The sequence below is a fragment of the Muscardinus avellanarius genome, assembly GCF_963383645.1.
Source record: "Muscardinus avellanarius genome assembly, chromosome: 16".
Classification (NCBI taxonomy): domain Eukaryota; kingdom Metazoa; phylum Chordata; class Mammalia; order Rodentia; family Gliridae; genus Muscardinus; species Muscardinus avellanarius.
The window spans coordinates 32,708,798-32,727,047 of record NC_137802.1 but is presented as its reverse complement, the minus strand read 5'-3'; the positions used below and the strand labels follow the sequence as shown (position 1 = coordinate 32,727,047).

General features: G+C 42.0%; 1 protein-coding gene across 1 annotated transcript in view; it reads left to right on the top strand.

Moving 5' to 3' along the window:
* The window catches only part of TADA2A (transcriptional adaptor 2A), a gene marked incomplete at both ends in the record, with an annotated part of 66,796 nt that extends 49,344 nt beyond the window's left edge, over nucleotides 1–17,452 (top strand). The window contains 5 exons of the mRNA XM_080713400.1: nucleotides 4,143–4,214; nucleotides 8,143–8,275; nucleotides 9,878–9,921; nucleotides 13,599–13,672; nucleotides 17,267–17,452. Of these exons, the coding sequence (XP_080569526.1) occupies nucleotides 4,143–4,214; nucleotides 8,143–8,275; nucleotides 9,878–9,921; nucleotides 13,599–13,672; nucleotides 17,267–17,452 (509 nt within the window). The remainder of the gene's footprint in view (nucleotides 1–4,142; nucleotides 4,215–8,142; nucleotides 8,276–9,877; nucleotides 9,922–13,598; nucleotides 13,673–17,266) is intronic.
* Between the last annotated feature and the right edge of the window lie 798 nt (nucleotides 17,453–18,250).

The window sequence follows — 18,250 nt, the reverse complement described above, 5'->3', positions numbered from 1 at the left end:
TTCCAAATAAAATATAAAATAGGTCTGGGAGTATAGCCTGGAGGTAGAAAGCCCCTTGGTTCCATCCCCCAGTACCACAAAAAATAATAATAAATGAATATACATAATTGTGTTTTTGAAATAAATAAATGGGTATTTCTGTCTTTGTCTACCTTTATTACCGTGGGATAAAATTTGGAATTGTGAGGGTAGAAGAAGGGAGGTTAAAAAGTTGAGTGGCTCTTTTTTCTCAGATAACTATAGGGCTTGTGGGGGCTGGGGATTGACCCCAGGAGCTTCTGCCTCTGAGTTTTGCCCCAGCCTTTCTTATTTTACTGTGAAACACAGGATCTTGCTAAGTTACAATGTGCTGGCATCAAGCCTGTGATCCTGCTGTCTCAGTCTCCCAAGTACCAGGATTGTAAGTGTATACCACTGTGGCTTAAGTGTAGTTTTTCTCCCTATGTCTTATTACAGGTGTTTTCAATTTTTTTTTGGGGGGGTGGTACTGGGGACTGAGCCCAAGAGCATTCTACCTCCGAGCTACCACCACCAGCCCTATATTTTATTTTTTATTTTTATTAATTGTTTTTTGTGGTAGTAGGGGTGGAACCCAGGGGCTTTTCTACCTCTGGGCTATACTCCCAGACCTATGTTATATTTTATTTGGAAATAGGATCTTATTAAGTTGTTCAAACCTGTGCAATCCTCCTGTCTCAGCCTCCCAAGTGCTGGGATTATAAGCTTGAGCCACCACACCCGGCTTTATTCTTTATTTTTGAAACAAGGTCTCACTAAGTTTCAGATGGCCTCACTAAGTAGCTGAGGCTAGCTGAGAACCTGCCATTCTCCTGTCTCAGCCTCCTAAGTACAGGGATGACAAGCATGCGTCACCATGCCTGGCACAGGAGTTTTCCAATATACATGGAAATTGAGATAATAATGAGATCACATGTGTTCATTACCCTGTTTTAGCAGTTATCAATGCACTGCCAGTCTGGTTTTATCTTTACCACCCACTTCCTTTCCTCCTATCCCAAACTGGATTATTTTGTAGCAAATTCCAGGCATCATATTTATTTATTTATTTATTTATTTATTTATTTATTTATTTATTTTTGGCGGGTGGGTCTGGAGATGGAACCCAGGGGCATTCAACCTTCAGGCTACTCCTGCCCTATTTTTTATTCTTTTTTTTTGGGGGGGGGTGGTATTAGGGTTCCTGGAAGCCCTTCTACCTTAGGGCTACACTCCCAGACCTATTTTATATTCTTTTATTTAGAAGCAGGGTCTCTTAAGCCAGCACAGCTGGCTTCGAACCTGCGCGATCCTTCTGTCTCCGCTTCCCAAGCGTGGGGATTACAAGCGTGCACCACCAGGCCCGGCTATTCTTTATTTTGAAACAGTGTCTCACTAAGTTGTGGAGGGCCTCACTAAGTAGCTAAGGCTCCAGTCTCAGTCTCCCGAATACTGGGATTACAAGCATGCATCACCACACCTGGCTTTATTTTTTATTTTTTGCAGTACTGCGGATTGAACCCAGGGGTGTTCTACCTCCGAGCTACACCTCTAGCCCTGTTTTATACTTTATTTTGAAACAGGGTCTCACTAAGTTGCAGAGGGTCTCACAAGTTGTTGAGGCTGGCCGTGAACCTGCAATCCTCCTGTCTCAGCCTCCCAAATGCTGGGATTACAAGCATTCATCACCACACCCAGCATATTATTTCATTTATAAATATTTTAGTATTAAAACCAGACTTTATAAGCATACAGCTTATAATTGTGGTACTCAGTGAGGCCATCTGCAACTTAGTGAGACCCTGTTTCAAACTAAAAAAAAAATGGGGCTTGGGGTGGCTCAGAGGTAGAATCCCCCTGAGTTCAATCCCTGGTACCAAAAGAAAAACTAGATTTAAAAATGGGGCTGGGCTGGGCGTGGTAGGGCACGCTTGTAATCCCAGCATTTGGGAGGCTGAGACAGGAGGATTGCACAGGTTCAAAGCCAGCCTCAGCTACTTAGTGAGGCTCTCAGCAACTTAGTAAAAGCCCCTGGGTTCCACCCTCAGTACCACCAAAAAAAAAAAAAAAAAAAAATGGGGCCAGGCGTGGTAGTACACATTTGTGATCCCAGCATTCAGGAAGCTGAGACTGGAGTATCATGGTTCACGGACAGCCTCAGCTACTTAGTGAGGCGCTCTGCAACTTAATGAGACTCTGTTTCAAAATAAAAGAATAAAAAAATAGAGCAGGGGGTATAACTTGGAGGTGGAATGCCCATGATTTCCATCCCCAGACCTGGAAAAAAAAAAAAAGGGAACAGAGCCAGGTATGGTGTCCCATGCCTATAATCCCAGTACTTGGGAGGTTGAAACAGGAGGATCACAGGTTTGAAGATAGACTTATCAAGTAGTAAGACTGTCATCAACCTAGTGAGATTCTGTTTTCAAATAATTAAAATTGGGTTGGGGGTAAAGTATAAAATAGGTCTGGGAGTGTAGCCCAGAGGTAGAAGGGCTTCCAGGAACCCCAGTACCACCAAAAAAACAAAACAAAACAAAACATTGGGTTGGGGGTATAACTCGAAGGTAGAATACCTCTGGGTTCAATCTCTAGCACCATAAAAAAATAAAAATGGGAACAGAATTGGATGATTCATGGAAATAATACTTCCATTATTCATTCTCCTGCCTTTCTCTGGTATTTTAGATAAAGCTCATACCAATTATATTTTTATTTTTCACTATAATAAAATTGAAGTTGTTCCAGCAGCAAGGCCTAGGCTGAGATGATCTGGAGTTGGTGGCTTACTGTATCCCTTTTAAGATCTGTATATTTGGCTCCTTGACTTAGTTCTAGGATGATTCTTTGCCAAGGCTCTTGTCCTGGTCTCATCATACAAATATTTCTTATGAAGCATCACGGGCACATATCTGAGCCAGCTTGATGTCCTCAGTACACACCTTGTTTGGTTGGCATTTTTGTGTGGTTCATACTGAGTGACTGATCCTTTACTTCCTGTCCCAGTTTGTATCATCTCTGGCTTATGGGTCATTTCAAAGAACTACACCCCATGGATTACCCAGACTTTTCCTTCATTCTCAGTTTCAAAAGCACCCAGGTTTGAATGTTCCGTCACATAATAACCCAAGCAGTGCAATCCGATCTGTGTGCTCAGAGGAGGCAGAAATCTTTGGTTTGGTTTACGGGAAACACAATGCTCTTTTGTCCCTATAGAAAGCTGTAAAGTAACCAAGTAGGGCTTGAGCACAGAGCTTTTGTCCTTCCCTTGCATCAGTTCTACATCAAGTATGAAACCAGAGGCAGGTTTTAGAAAAGAACTTGGTTGTGTGAGTAAAATTTTTACTGAGAGTAATAGAACAGAAAAACTTGTTTCTTTAAAAAACTACGTTCATAGCTGTGTACGGTGGCACACACTTGTAATCCCAGTACTTGGGAGGCTGAGACAGGAGGATTGCAGGGTTCAGGACATCCTCAGCCAATAGACTTTCATCAACCTAGTGAGACCCTGTTTTTAAATAAAAATAAAGTGGAGTGGAACTCAGAAGTAGAATGCCCTGGGCTCAATCTGCAGTGCCACACATACACATATTTCATTGCTTTTGTAAACAAATGAATTCAGCCAATTTGCTCTGAGTTTTCCAGGAGACAATTCCAGCTATTGCATCTGGAGATAGCTGCTGGAAGACAGTTGGAGTAGGCTTCTCAGCTCCTTCGTAGGTGTGTGTGTGTGTGTGTGTGTGTGTGTGTGTGTGTGTGTGTGTTACTGGGGATGGAACCTAGAGGCTTTCTACTCCGGGCTACATTCCCAGATCTATTTTTTATATTTTATTTGGAAACAGGGTCTCACTAAGTTGCTGAGAGCCTCACTAAGTGGCTTCAAACCTGCATGATCCTCTTGTCTCCGCTTTCCGAGTACTGGGATTACAAGCATGTGCCATCACGCCTGGCTTCTGGGTAGAATTTCTAGTAAGATATTACCCATAAACAAGGATATCCTAGATGAAATTGCCCAGCATTTTATGTAAGACAGAATTACTGAAAATGCTTAACAGTGGATGTGCTTGTTGATGTTGATACTGTTGTTGTTGTTGTTGTTGTTGTTCTTTTTTAATTTTTCTCATTTGTTCTTTTGGGGAAAATAGTGGAATTTGAACTCCGAAGGGAAATCAAGAGGCTCCAAGAATATAGGACCGCAGGCATTACCAATTTTTGTAGTAAGTATACTTTGGTTACATAGTATATCAGAGTAGGTATCTTCCAAACACATACATGGAATTGCTGAGGTGTTATGTATTTGGCGGGGGGTAGGGGGTGTCTGGGGATGGAACCCAGGGGCATTCAACCTCCAAGCTACACCCCTGCCCTATTTTTTATTTTTTATTTTGAAACAGGATCTCACTAAGTTGTGGAGGGCCTCAATAAGTAGCTGAGGCTGTCTGGGAACCATGATCCTCCTGTCTCAGCCTCCCGAATGCTGGGATTACAAGCGTGCGCCACCACGCCTAGCTGTGTATTTTTGTTTGTTTGTTTTTTGGAAGCAAGTTTTTCTTTTTTGGAATGAATTTTCAATCTTTCCAGTAAAGTTTCATCTATTTAGTCTTATAAATACCATTTTGGAGCTTAAAAGTCGTAATAGAACAGAGATGATTGTAGGTTTTATCTTTAGCCTTTTTTTCTTTTCTTTTTGCAGTATTGGGGGTGGAACCTGGGGTCATTGCACCCCCGAGCTACACCCCTGGTCCTATTTTCAGTCTTTTCATTTGAAGCAGTGTCTTACTAGTCGCTAAGGGTCTCCTGAGGCTTTTGCCTTTTGATCCCCACCCAGTCTCCGCCTCCCAGAGGCTGGGATGACAAGTGTGCACCACTACACCTGGCGTCTTCAGCCTTTTTAAATTTAGTTTTTCATGGATTGTTCTTTATACATACATACATACATATATATATATATATATATATATATACATACATACATACATACATACATATATACATACTGGGGACTGAACCCAGGGTCGTTACCTCTAAGTGACTATACCCCATTTACTTATTTATTTATTTATGTTGTTTTTTTTTAATTTATCATGGTGCTGGGGGTTGAGCCCAGGAGCACTTTTGGGCCACACCCCTGTCCCTATTTTATTTTTGTGTGTGGTGGTTGTATCACATTTACTTGAGGTACAGTAATACTTTTATTTTATTTTAGGACTGGAGATTGAACTTGGGCGCTGTACTGTTGAGATACATCCCCAGCCCTATTTTTTTATTTTGAAGCAGGGTCTGGCTAACTAGCTGAGGCTGACCTCGAACTTGCAGCCTTCAAGTACTAGGATTACAGGCATGTACTGTCATGCCCCACTAATGCTTTAATTAGTCCAGCTAACATCTACAAATGTTTGCCATGCGCTAGGCTTTGGGAGCCATTTCACCTGCATCCTCATGTCATTCATTGTCTCATAACAAGCTTATATCAGGTACTGTTACTTCTATTTAATGAAGAAACTAAAGTGTAAAGAAATTAAAGAGCTAGTTAGTAGTTGAGCCCAGGTCATAAGGGAAAGCAGTATATTACTGTAGTTATGACTAGACAGTTAAGGTGTAGCTCAGAGGCAGTGTGATATGTATGTCAAGGTCCTTGATTTTATCCCCAGAACTGCAAAAAAAAAAAAACCAAGTAACCAAACAAGTTCAAACAAGTAACTAAACAAGCTTCAGTTTAGATTATATGGCTTCACTATTTACCAGCTCTGCAATTCTATTCAAGTTTTAGTTTTCTTAGACTCTTAGAATTAGAATAAAGATTAACTTAGAGATTGTGTTTTAAAAACAGCATAGTGGAAGCTGGGCGTGGTGGCACAAGCTTGTAAGCTCAACATTTGGGAGGCTGAGACCAGAGGATCGCAGTTCGGGGGCAGCTTCAGATACTTAGTAAGCCCTCCGCAACTTAGTGAGACTCTGTTTCAAAATAAAGAGTAAAAAAATAGGGCAGGGGGTGTAGCTCGGAGGTCAAATGCCCCTGGGTTTCATCCTCAGACCCGCAACAAAACAAAAAACTGCATAGTGTTTGACATACAGCAAGTCCTCAATAAATAGCAGTTTTTATTGTTTTGCTATTTTTGGAGTGACATTTAGCATTTCTTCCTTCTGTCTATTTGAAATCTCCATAATGGTTAAAAGCTATCATCCACTACACATAAGAAGTAGCTGTGCTGCTCCTTCCGCTGTTGCTTTTGTTTGTTTGTTTGTTTTTCCTTTCCCCCCCCCCCCCTGTGGTACCAGGGATTGAATGCAGGGGTGTTCTACCTCCAAGCTACACTCCAGGCATAAATTTTATTTTTATTTACAAACAAGGTTTTGCTAAGTAACTGAGAGCCTTGCTAAGTTGCTTAGGCTGTTCTCGAACCTGCGTTCATCCCTTCTCACCCTCCCAAGTACTGGAATAGCTGTGTTTCTTAACATACCCCTCTAGGATATAAGTTCATGTATTATAGTTCTTTACTTTTAACAGTGGAAATCAAACGTAATTTTACATGGCATCCAGTCTACAGATGGTAGAACTGCTTTGGAAGCTTGGCAGCCAACATCAGATGTAGAGCCCCAGTATTTGTTGTGCCCTTCACAGTCACGCCAAGATGCTTCCATAGGTGTCCTAGGAGTCTGTGGGACTTAGTTAAAAAGTCACTGGTGTGGTATTTGGGAATCTTCATACCTTTGTTAACATGCAGACAACATTTGCAGGTCTTCTGTTTAGCAAGATGCGTGTGGAGACTCCAATATTCAAATTTGGTTACTTGTGGTTGGTTGTTCTACCTCTGGGAAATAGGGGAAACGAGATAGTACTGGTTGTAAAGGACCCTTGGCCAGGCATGGTGGCGCACACTTGTAATCCCAGTGCTTGGGAGGCGGAGACAGGAGGATCGGACAGGTTCAAAGCCAACCTCAGCTACTTAGTGAGCCTCTCAGCAACTTAGTGAGACCCGTTTCCAAATAAAGTATAAAATAGGTCTGGGAGTATAGACCAAAGGTAGAAAAGCCCCTGGGTTCCACCCCTAGTACCACACACACAAAAAAGGACTCAGCTTTTTTTTTTTTCTTTTGGTAATTCTAATTTACTTTTAAGGAAAAGCATGTTTGTAGCATTTTATGTCTTAAAAAAGCATATATAGTTGGGGGTATAGCTCAGTGCTGGAGAGAGAGAAGGATATGAATGACTTTTGTTTTTGCATTACTGGGGATGGAACCTAGGGACATTCTACCTTTGAGCTACACCCTCAGAGGCCAATTTTTATTTATTTTGAAACAGGGTCTCACTGAGTTGCAAAGGGCCTCACTAAATAGCTAAGGCTGTCTGCGAACCCCGATCCTCCTGTCTCAGCCTCTCAAATGCTGGGATTACAAGCGTGTGCCACCATGCCTGGCTCTACTCTTGTTTCCTTCCTTCCTTCCTTCCTTCCTTCCTTCCTTCCTTCCGGTCGGGGGATGGAACCCAGGGGCATTTGACCTCTGAGCTACACCCCTTACCCTATTTTTAATTCTTTATTTTGAAACAGGGTCACACTAAATTGTGGAGGGCCTCACTAAGTAGCTGAGGCTGTCTGCGAACCGCGATCCTCTGGTTTCAGCCTCACGAATGCTGGGATTACAAGTGTGTGCCACCACGCCCAGCTTCTTGTTTTTTTTATAAGTGAGTTTTGTCCCCCCAATTTTTTTTTTTTTTTTTGTGTGTGTGTGTGTGTTACTGAGGATTGAATGCAGGGGCCATTCTACCTCAGAGCTATACCTCCAGCCCTGTTTTTTCTTTATTTTGAAATAGGGTCTCACTAGGTTTCAGAGGGCCGCACAAAGTAGCTGAAGCTGGCCTTGAACCTGTGATCCTCCTGTCCGAGCACTGGGTTTACAAGTACTGGGTTTACAAGTGTGCACCACCACGCCCCAAAATTTTTTAAATAAAAAAAGGAATAAAATTATTTCACTTTCAAGAAAGTGATTTCAGACTAGGGAAATCTTTTTGGCACTTAAGAATAATTATAAAAGCAGTTTTGCCATGGAGACCAAAAAAAAATGACAAAGTGTTTTCTGTTCAGTTAGGAGACCCTTTAGTTCTGTTCCATTGTGTTGTAGTCACACTGTTTTCCACATGCCCAGGTGCCAGGACATACGATCACTTGAAGAAGACTCGGGAGGAGGAACGCCTTAAACGCACCATGCTCTCTGAAGTTCTCCAGTATATCCAGGACAGCAGTGCCTGCCAGCAGTGGCTCCGCCGGCAAGCTGACATGTGAGCAATTAATTACCCCAAGGTAGAGGGGCACAACTGAGATGCTTTGGCGTCTCTGTGTTCTCGGATACTTCTGTGGGCACCCACATGGCTGAGAAATATTAATGAGGTAGAAGAATTCAGAAAGATTTTAGCAGTCCATCTCAGAAACAGTGTTGTACTACTGACAGTTAAGCTTACCTAGCCTCCAGTAATTCTGTATTCCTACTTTGATCTTATTTTTAAAAACTAGTGTGTTCTCACCACCCTTCCACTTAAACCTTCTCTCTTCTTTCTTATTTACTGATATGATTTTCACTGAAAATCACATTCCTATCTGGGTATGATGGCCTACACCTACAGTCCAGTACTTGGGAGGCTGAAACAGAAGGTTTGGAGGTCCAAAGCTAGCCTCAGCATTTAGCAAGACCTGTTTCAAAAAAAAAATAAGGGCTAGGAATTTAGCTTAGAGGTAGAATGCCGATGGATTAAATCCTTAGTACCAAGAAAAAAACAAACCACATTCCTAACTCTTCTCTGTGAATGGTGTCAGTAATGTTCCATTTTAACAGCTCTTAAGCCTGCTGTGGTGGCACATGCCTCTAATCCCAGAACTTGGGAGGGTAAGACAAGAGGATCATAGGCTCAAGGCCAGCCTCAGCAGTTCATCAAGGCTTCCAGCAAGTTAGTGAGGCTGTTTCAAAATAAAAATAGGGCTGGGAGTATAGTTCAGAGGTAGAATGGGTAGAATGCCCCTGCATTCAATCCCTGATATGATGCGTGCGCTCGCGCACGCGCGCTCTCTCTCTCTCTCTCTCTCTCTCTCTCTCTCTCTCTCTCTCTCTCTCTCTCTGTGTCTGTGTGTCTCTTTCTCTTTCTTTCTCTCTGTCTCTATCTCTCTCTTCCTCCTTAACAAGTATAGCTCAGAAGTAGAATGCCCTTGTGTTCAGTCCCTGGTGTCACACACACACTCTCTCTCTCACTCTGAGGGATTTTTTTCCCCTTACGTGTAGATCTTCTTTCCTTTGCCAGTATAGTGAGGTAGCTTGTAAAACACATAGTCTGTGTCATTACATCTCTTCAAAGTGACCTTCCTAGCCACGCATGGTGGTGTAAGCTTGTAATCCCAGTACTTGGGAGGCTGAGACAGGAGGATCACAACTTCACAGCCAGGCTCAACTACTTAGTGAGGCCCTCCACAACTTAGTGAGACTCTGTTTCAAAAACAAAACAGACAGCTGGGCCTGGTGGCACACACTTGTAATCCCCCACGCTTGGGAGGCAGAAACAGGAGGATCGCACAGGTTCAAAGCCAGCCCTGCTGGCTTAAGAGACTCTTGTTTCCAAATAAAAATATAAAATAGATCTGGCAGTGTAGCCCGGAGGTAGAAGGGTTCCATCCCCAGTACAACACACACAAATATTAATATTAATAAATAAATAAAACAGACTAAAAAAATAGGGCTGGGAGTGTAGCTCGGAAGTAGAATGCCCCTGGGTTCCATCCACAGTACTGGAAAATAACAACAAAGTAACCTTCCTGATAAATGGAAGCTAGTCTACAAGGGCTTTTGGAAATTGCTTTGATATCAACTAAGTTAAAATTCTTTTTCTTTGTTGTAGTGATTCTGGGCTGACTCCATCCATTCCAATGACTTCAAATTCAGGTAATTAAGGCAAGAGCAAATCTTTCTTTCTGTGGTGCTGAAGATCAAACTAATGACCTTGTGGAAGCTTGGGCAAGTGTTCTATCACTGATTCATACCCCAGCTCAGGACAAGTCTTGATTGTGAAGTTTGTATCTTAGGGTTTTGGTGACTTAGTAATTCTCCCACTTTCCTTGAATCATGTTAGCAATCATGTTAGCCCCATTTATAAACATCAGTATGTATTCAGAATCCTCATTGCCAGATAGGGGCAATCCTATATCCCTGAGTAAGAGTACAGAGATAGGGGGAAAAAGAAAGAATGCCAGACAAGTAGCTTCTTTATTTTACCAGAGTTTACAAACCGGGATTGTATATAACCACAGATTTTGAGATGCATCTTCCATGAGATAAATTAAAATCTTTGCATCTAATATGAGGGAAGAAACATCTTATCAAAAACTTAAGGATTTCTTATAAGTTGGAGACTTAAGGTCTTTCCTTTTCTAAGCTTTACTTCTTTGAATATGTCCTACCTTTTAACCATGTGTACTCACTCGCTGTTTCTTGCTAAATTGGTATTAGTCTTCCTCACTCCTTATATTTAGGTTGAGGAGACCTCTTGCTCTCTATTAAGTTTGGAGTTGCTTTTAAGACAATGAAAGTTTGAAAGCCTGGCATCATTGATTATAGCCTACTCTCTGATGACTTGTGAGGTACCACATGATTTTATGATTTTATCTTCTTTTTTGAGCATTTAGGGAAAGTCCTTATCACCTTTGTTGATATTATAGAGAATCCTCTTCCAGCAGAGCAGCTTAAGGGCTGAGAACGTAGTTCAGTGATATGGTGCTTGACTAATACTCCATCCCCAGCACAACAACAACAAATTTCTTAAATTTTTCTACTCCGGCTTAAAGGCACTTCCCATAAAACTTGTTAATATAGCCAGGAATGGTGACACATGCTTGTAATCCCAGTACGTGAGAGGCTGAGACAGGAGGATTGCAGGAAGCCAGCCTCAGCAGTTTAGTGAGGGATTTGACAACTTAGTGAAACTCTCTTTTAAAATAAAATATAAAATAGGGCTGGGTCTAGCTCAGAGATAGAATGCCCCTGAATTCAATCCCTGGTACTAAAAGAAAAAACTTAATATATTAGTATGTGTTGTTTTACTAAGGATTGAAACCAGGTTTGTTTTATCTCTGAATTAAACTGCCCCTCTCCCCCAGTTTTTATTTTTAAACAGGGTCTTACTAAGTTACTTCCTGCTGGCTTCCAACCTGTGATCCTCTTATCTCAGCTTCCTACATATTGAGATTACAGTATCAGCCCTGGCTGTTAATATACTATCATATATTTTTCTGTTTCTTAACTCACTCCATCTATCCCCAGCTGAACACTAATCCCAAATATACATTCAAAATAAAACCAGAATTTTGTTTTGTTTTTTGTTTTTTTTGGTGGTACTGGGGGTGGAACCCAGGGGCTTTTCTACCTCCAGGTTACAATCCCAGACCCATTTTATACTTTATTTGGAAACAGGGTCTCACTAAGTTGCTGAGAGTCTCACTAAGTAGCTGAGGCTGGCTTCGAACCTGCGTGATCCTCCTGTCTCAGCCTCCCAAGAGCGGGGATTACAAGCGTGTGCCACCATGCCCGGCTCAAACCAGAAAATTTTTACCCACCAACTTCCTATCATACTCTGGCCAGTGCCCTCCTCTCTGGGCTTCTTTCTCAGGTGTGTAAGTTGACCTTAGTTTTACTTTGCTACATAATAGCTTATTGTTCTTGTGTGTGGACATTTCAAGTAAACAGGGCTCCTTTGAAAAAGACATATTCTCTCACATAATAAATGAAAAGAGCCTTTTGTAGACCTAACAGTCTGCCTTTGATCTGAAAGCACATGGTTCTTGGTTAATTACCATGTTTACCTGTGCTGCTGGCAGAGGGGTGAGGATTAGGGAATGTCTCTCCTGCAGAGCTGTTATTTCTGTTCATCAACTGTTAAGGCAGGCAGTGAGTGTGTGGCTTTTCTTAACTGAATGATGTCTGTTCAGGATTTAGAGTCTCCTACATGATAGAAAGAAATAGGTTACAACTACGGTGGTGTAGACTTTCTTTTTTGTGTGTGTGATACTGGGTTGGATGGAACCCAGGGGCTTTCTACCTCCAGGCTACACTTCCAGACCTTTTTTTTTTTTTTTTTTTTAATATTTTATTTGGAAACAAGGTCTCAGTAGTTGTTGAGAGCCTCACTAAGTAGCTGAGGCTGGCTTCAGACCTGCACAATCCTGTCTCAGCCTCCCAAGTGCTGGGATTACAAACATGCACCACCATGCCCAGATGAGTAGTCATATTTGATGCTGAGGCATGTATTATCGTGTGTGTTTTGGCAGAGTTAAGGACACATAAATTATAATTTTTATTTTTATTAATTTTTTGTGGTACTAGGATTGAGTCCAGAGGCATTCTACCTCCAGACTACAACCCCAGCTTGATTTTATTTCTTACTTGGAAACAGGGTCTTGCTAGGTTGCCTCACTTAATTACCAAGACTGGTTTCAAACCTTCAACCCTCCTCTCTCAGCCTCCCAAAGTACAGGGATTACAGGTATGCACCACCAGGTCCAGCTATCATTTTTAAATTACCATTTAAGCCAGGCGTGGTGGTGCATGCTTGTAATCCCCACGCTTGGCAGGTGGAGACAAGAGGATCATGCAGGTTCAAAGCCAGCCTTGCTGGTTTAAGAGACCCTGTCTCCAAAGAAAAATATAAAAATAGATCTGGGAGTGTAGCCTGGAGGTAAAAGGGCTTCCAGGAACCTCAGTACAACCAAAAAAAAAAAGAAGAAGGAGGAGGAAGAGGAGAAGGAGGAGGAGGAAGAGGAGGAGGAGGAGGAGGAGGAGGAGGAAGAAGAAAGAAGAAGAAGCAAAGAGAATTACCATTTAAGCCGGGTGTGGTGGCACACACTTCTTGTAATCCCAGCATTTGGGAGGCTGAAACAGGAGGGTCGTGGTTCGCAGCCAGCCTCAGCTACTTAGTGAGGCCCTTGCAACTCAGTGAGACCCTGTTTCAAAATAAAGAATAAAAAATAGGGCTGGGGGTGTTGCTCAGAGGTAGAATCCCCCTGGGTTCCATCTCTAGTACCACAATAAATAAATAAATAAATAAATAAATAAATAAATAAATAAATATTACCATTTAAAATATTATTTTTTATTTTATTTTATTTTATTTTTTGGTGGTGGTGGTACTGGGGTTCCTGGAAGCCCTTCTACTTCTGGGCTACACTCCCAAACCTATTTTTTTATTTTTGGAAACAGGGTCTTTTTTTTTTTTTTTTTTTTTTTTTTGGTGGTACTGGGGGTGGAACCCAGAGGCTTTCTCTGGGCTATACTTTGCTGAAAGCCTCACTAAGTAGCTGAGGCTGGCTTTGAACCCATGCGATCCTCCTGTCTCCGCCTCTCAAGCGTGGGGATTACAAGCATGCGCCACCATGCCCGGCTATTATTTTTATTTTCAATTGAATGTTGGAGTGCCAATGTTGCTAGATAAACAGACCTGAGGGGTGGGTAAAGCTTTCCTACAGCTGGATATAGTGATACTATACCTAACTGGTCTATTCACTGAACCTTGTACTTTACACCTAATTGTCACTTATGAAATATATGTTCTTTTCTATTTGTGTCTGTAGGTAGACGGAGTGCACCACCCTTGAACCTCACGGGACTTCCTGGCACGGAAAAGCTGAATGAAAAAGAAAAGGAGGTATCAAAAAGAAGGGGATTCAAAGGAAAGGAAATAGGGCTGAGCTGTTATTAAGAACCCATTACAAACTGGGTGTGGTAGTGCACACCTATAATCCTGGTACCTGGGAGGCTGAGCTAGGAGGATTGCAAGTTTGATGCCAGCTTCAGCAGCTTAGCAAGGCTCTCTGTTACATAGTGAGATCCTGTTTCAAAAGTGGAAAAAAAAAATAGAGCTGCACGTGTAGCTCAGAGGTAGAATGCCCTGATTCAATTCCCAGTGCCATATATATATACACAAAAAAGAACCCATCACAAATGTGCGTGGTGGTGGTGCACACTTGTAATTCCAGCATTTGAGAGGCGGAGACAGGAGGATTGGGCCAGCCTCAGCTATTTAATGAGGCTCTTTGCAACTTAGTGAGACCCTGTTTTAAAATAAAGAATAAAAAAATAGGGCTGGGAGCTGGGCGTGGTGACACATGCACTTGTAATCCCAGTACTTGGGAGGCTTAGACAGGAGGATCTGGGGTCGCAGCCAGCCTCAGCTACTTAGTGAGGCCCTCTGCAACTTAGTGAGACCCTGTTTCAAAAATAAAAGATAAAAAATTGGGCTGGGTGTGTAGCTTGGAGGTAGAATGCCCCTGGTTTAATTCCAAGTAACACACACACACACACACACACACACACACACACACACACACACACACACAGGGCTGCGGATGTAGAATGCCTCTGGGTTCCATCCTCAGTACTGAAAAAAAAAAATTGCACCATCAAGCCTATTTTGTTCCTATTTTGTCTAACATCCATGTACAGCTCTAGTTCATCACAGAAGTTCAGGAGCTAAAGAGCTAACCTTGGCGGGTTTCAGAAAACTCTCTGCATCATTCTGACACCGTATCTATTTGGGGTGAAGTTCTTGTGATAATGTCAACTAAATAATAGCAATAGGGGGGGCGTGGTGGCGCACGCTTTTAATCCTAGCCTTTGGGAGGCTGAGACAGGAGGATCACGGTTTAAGGACAACCTTAGCTAACTAGTGAGGCCCTTTGCAACTCAGTGAGACCCTGTTTCAAGACAAAAGAATAGAAAATAAGGCTGGGGTGTAGCTTGGAAGTAGAATGCCCGAGTTCCATCCCCAGTACTGCAATAAATAAATAAATCAAAATAAGTAATAGCAATAACTATCAGCTGTTGACCATTTACCTTGTGTCAGATGCTCTACTGAGTTTCTACTCTAGGTGCATTAGGTAAATGAAGTTTTTTTTATAAATTTAAAATAACTTTTACATAAAAATAGGTATTTCTTACTGTATGGTCATTTTGAGGAGTTCTGCATTTATTCCAGCTATAAAACCATCACTTAAAACATTTTTGGAATTGTCTTCATAACATGCTTATAAACATAAACAAAAGAATTCAGCATCATAGATAGTGACATGTTAGTTTTTGTTTGTTTGCTTTGCAATGCTGGGCAAGTGCGTTAACACTAGCTATATCCCCAACCCCAATTATATTAATTTTTTTTGTGTGTGTGGTACTGGGGTTCCTGGAAGCCCTTCTACCTCCGGGCTACACTCCCAGACCTATTTTTACATTTTTATTTGGAAACAGGGTCTCCTAAGCCATCGCGCGCAGCTGGCTTCAAACCTGCGCGATCCTCCTGTCTCTGCCTCCCAAGCACAGGGATTACAAGCATGCGCCACCTCGCCCGGCCTCCAATTATATTAATTTTGATTTAAAAAAATACTGTGGCACTGGGGATGTAGCTCAAGAGCACTTTCCTAGCATGTATGAGGCCGTGGGTTCAACCCTCAGCACCATATACTCACAAAATACCATGACCTATCATTGCAGCCATTACTTATCTTCATATTGCTTTTGGCTATTTCTAAAATTTAGCCTAAATCTCATAAGAGTCATCATTAAGAATTTTCAAAAGGGTGTATCCTAGCCCTGAATTCACCTTCAACAGAGAACTTCCTTTCTGCTCCTCATGTGTCCCCTTTACAGGTCTCTGGGCCAGTCCCCACCTGCCACTTCATAGTATTAGCTCATGTCAGACAAGAAGAGTTGTGGTGTAGTCAGAAAAAGTAAAGATTAGGTTAGATTTGGAGTAGAAGGAAGTGTCTATTATATTGTATATTTATCTGTGTATCACTGAAGAAAGTCACAGATTCATCTGATTCAAATACTGAGTGCCACCGGGCGTGGTGGCACACGCTTGTAATCCCCACGCTTGGGAGTCTGAGACAGGAGGATCGTGCAGGTTTGAAGCCAGCCTCAGCTACTTAGTGAGGCTCTCAGCAACTTAGTGAGACCCTGTTTCCAAATAAAATATTTTAAAAAAGGTCTGGGAGTATGGCCCGGAGGTAGAAAGCCTCTGGGTTCCACCTCCAGTACCACCAAAAAAAAAAAAAAACAACAAATATTGAGTGCCCTGGAATTCCAAGCCCAGTCCCCCACCCCCAAATACTGGGCATTCTGTCTCCAACCTACACTAAGTTGCTACAGTCCTCTGTCTCATCCTCCTGAATACTGTGATTACAGGCACAAGTTTTGTTTTGTTTTTTAATTGAGGATTGAACCCAAGGGCATTCTACATTCTAACTATACCCCCAGCTCAATTTTTTATTCTTTGTTTTGAAATAGGGTCTCACTAAGTTGTGAAAGATCTCAATAAGTAGCTAAGGCTGGTCACAAGCCTCCGGTTCTCCTGTCTCAGCCTCCCAAGTACTTGGATTACAAGTGCGTGCCACCACATTTGGCTTTTGGCTTCAAGCATTTTTTATCTTCACCCACATAATGATGACCTCAGACTAGTCATTGCTAGATAATGGCAGGTGAACTGGTGTCTTTAACTGCTAAAAAGCAGTTAAAGAATCTCTTCAAGCTGAGTATGATGACACATGCTTGTAATCTCCGGGCTTGGGAGGCTGAGACAGGAGGATCTCAGGTTCATGGGCAGCCTCAACAACTTAGGGAGACCTTCAGCAACTTAGATCCTGTCTCAAAATAAAAGATAAAAATGGGGTTAGGGGGATAGTATGGAGATAGAATGCCTCTGAGTTTCATCCCCTGTACTATAAAAAAAGAAAAAGAAAAAAGAAAGCAACCTCTTCTTCAAAGGAGGAAAGGCAATCACAAAATCAGGGACTACTCCTTTATGCCAGTACTAACAATAATGTGATTCACACTTGAGAATCCACATACCTGCACCCTCCCTGTTCCCTGTGGCTCTTCCTTGACAGGTGTTAGTTGGGATGGTGCTGGGCCTTTAAGGGCATTTAGTGCTTGACTCCTGAGTGGGCTGGTTCATTCCTCAGGGACACATGCTTGTGTTTTCTAAAAAACAAAACAGGCTCCTGAGCCGCCTGCTTGTGCCATAGGCCCTCTTAGCATCACCTCCTGGTCTTTTCTTCCTGGGTATCTATCCTTAGGGAGTGTTCTCTCCAGGGAGGAAGAGACTAAGTGGAATGTGGTCCAACCACTCAACAGCTGCTATAAATAGTTGGAGGTTGATGTCACTTTTTTATTGTTTTTGCTATACCTGCTGGATTAAATTATGAGAATGACAGATGTTAATGTTTATTAAATTTGCCATATCTTGCAGCTCTGTCAGATGGTGAGGTTGGTCCCTGGAGCCTATTTAGAATACAAATCTGCTCTATTGAATGAGTGTAACAAGCAAGGAGGCTTGAGACTGGCACAGGCAAGAGCACTCATCAAGATAGACGTGAACAAAACCCGGAAAATCTATGATTTCCTGATCCGAGAAGGACACATCACTAAGGCCTGAGGCTCGGAAGGCTTGGAATCATGAGAAGTTTGGAATGTGGTGGGTTCAAAGGACAAAATAAGCGTTCTGAAGAATTTTTGTGTTGGTTTTTTTTTTTTTTAAGCCAAATTCTCATTGTAAAAAGGGGATGGACAAAGAAAACCTTAAGTTGTATTAATGTCTACTTTCTTCTCTTCCCTGCTTTAAAACACTCCTGTTGTTGGTATTGTACTGCAGAGTTGTGTGCTACATAAGCTATTATTAAATGTGAGTGGGCATTCATTTCTAACACCTCTTGTAACTAAAACAAGAACCATAGTACCTCACATCACCGTGTTGGTAGAAATAGAACCAAATCAGTCTTTAGTCCCAGGAGCACAGCTCACATTCTTATACTTGAGAGCTAAGTTTGCTCATTATCTGTTTTGCCTTCAGACATTGCAGGCAGATTTAAAGTAAAGAGAAAGGTTTTAGAGCATGAGAAAGCTTTCTCGTCTAAGGATTTTTTAAGCCAACAACCTGTGAGAAAAGAGGAAGAAAATCTCCCGATGATGATCTTGTCCCAGGCTGTGTCTTTGACTTTAATGTCTGGCTTTGTACTTTGCAGTCTGACTCTCTGATCTGTAGTAGACTTTTGAGGAGGTGGCACCAGATATAAAATGTCTATGTTATTTTTAGAACTAATGGATTAAAATGTTTTGCTATTTAATTTGTGGGTGTGTCAAGTATTCTGGTAAATAAAGCACACTTAGAGCGTTGGATGCCCGCCCCATCACACTGCATCATCTCTGCTAATGTGTCCTGGACTAACCCTGTTCT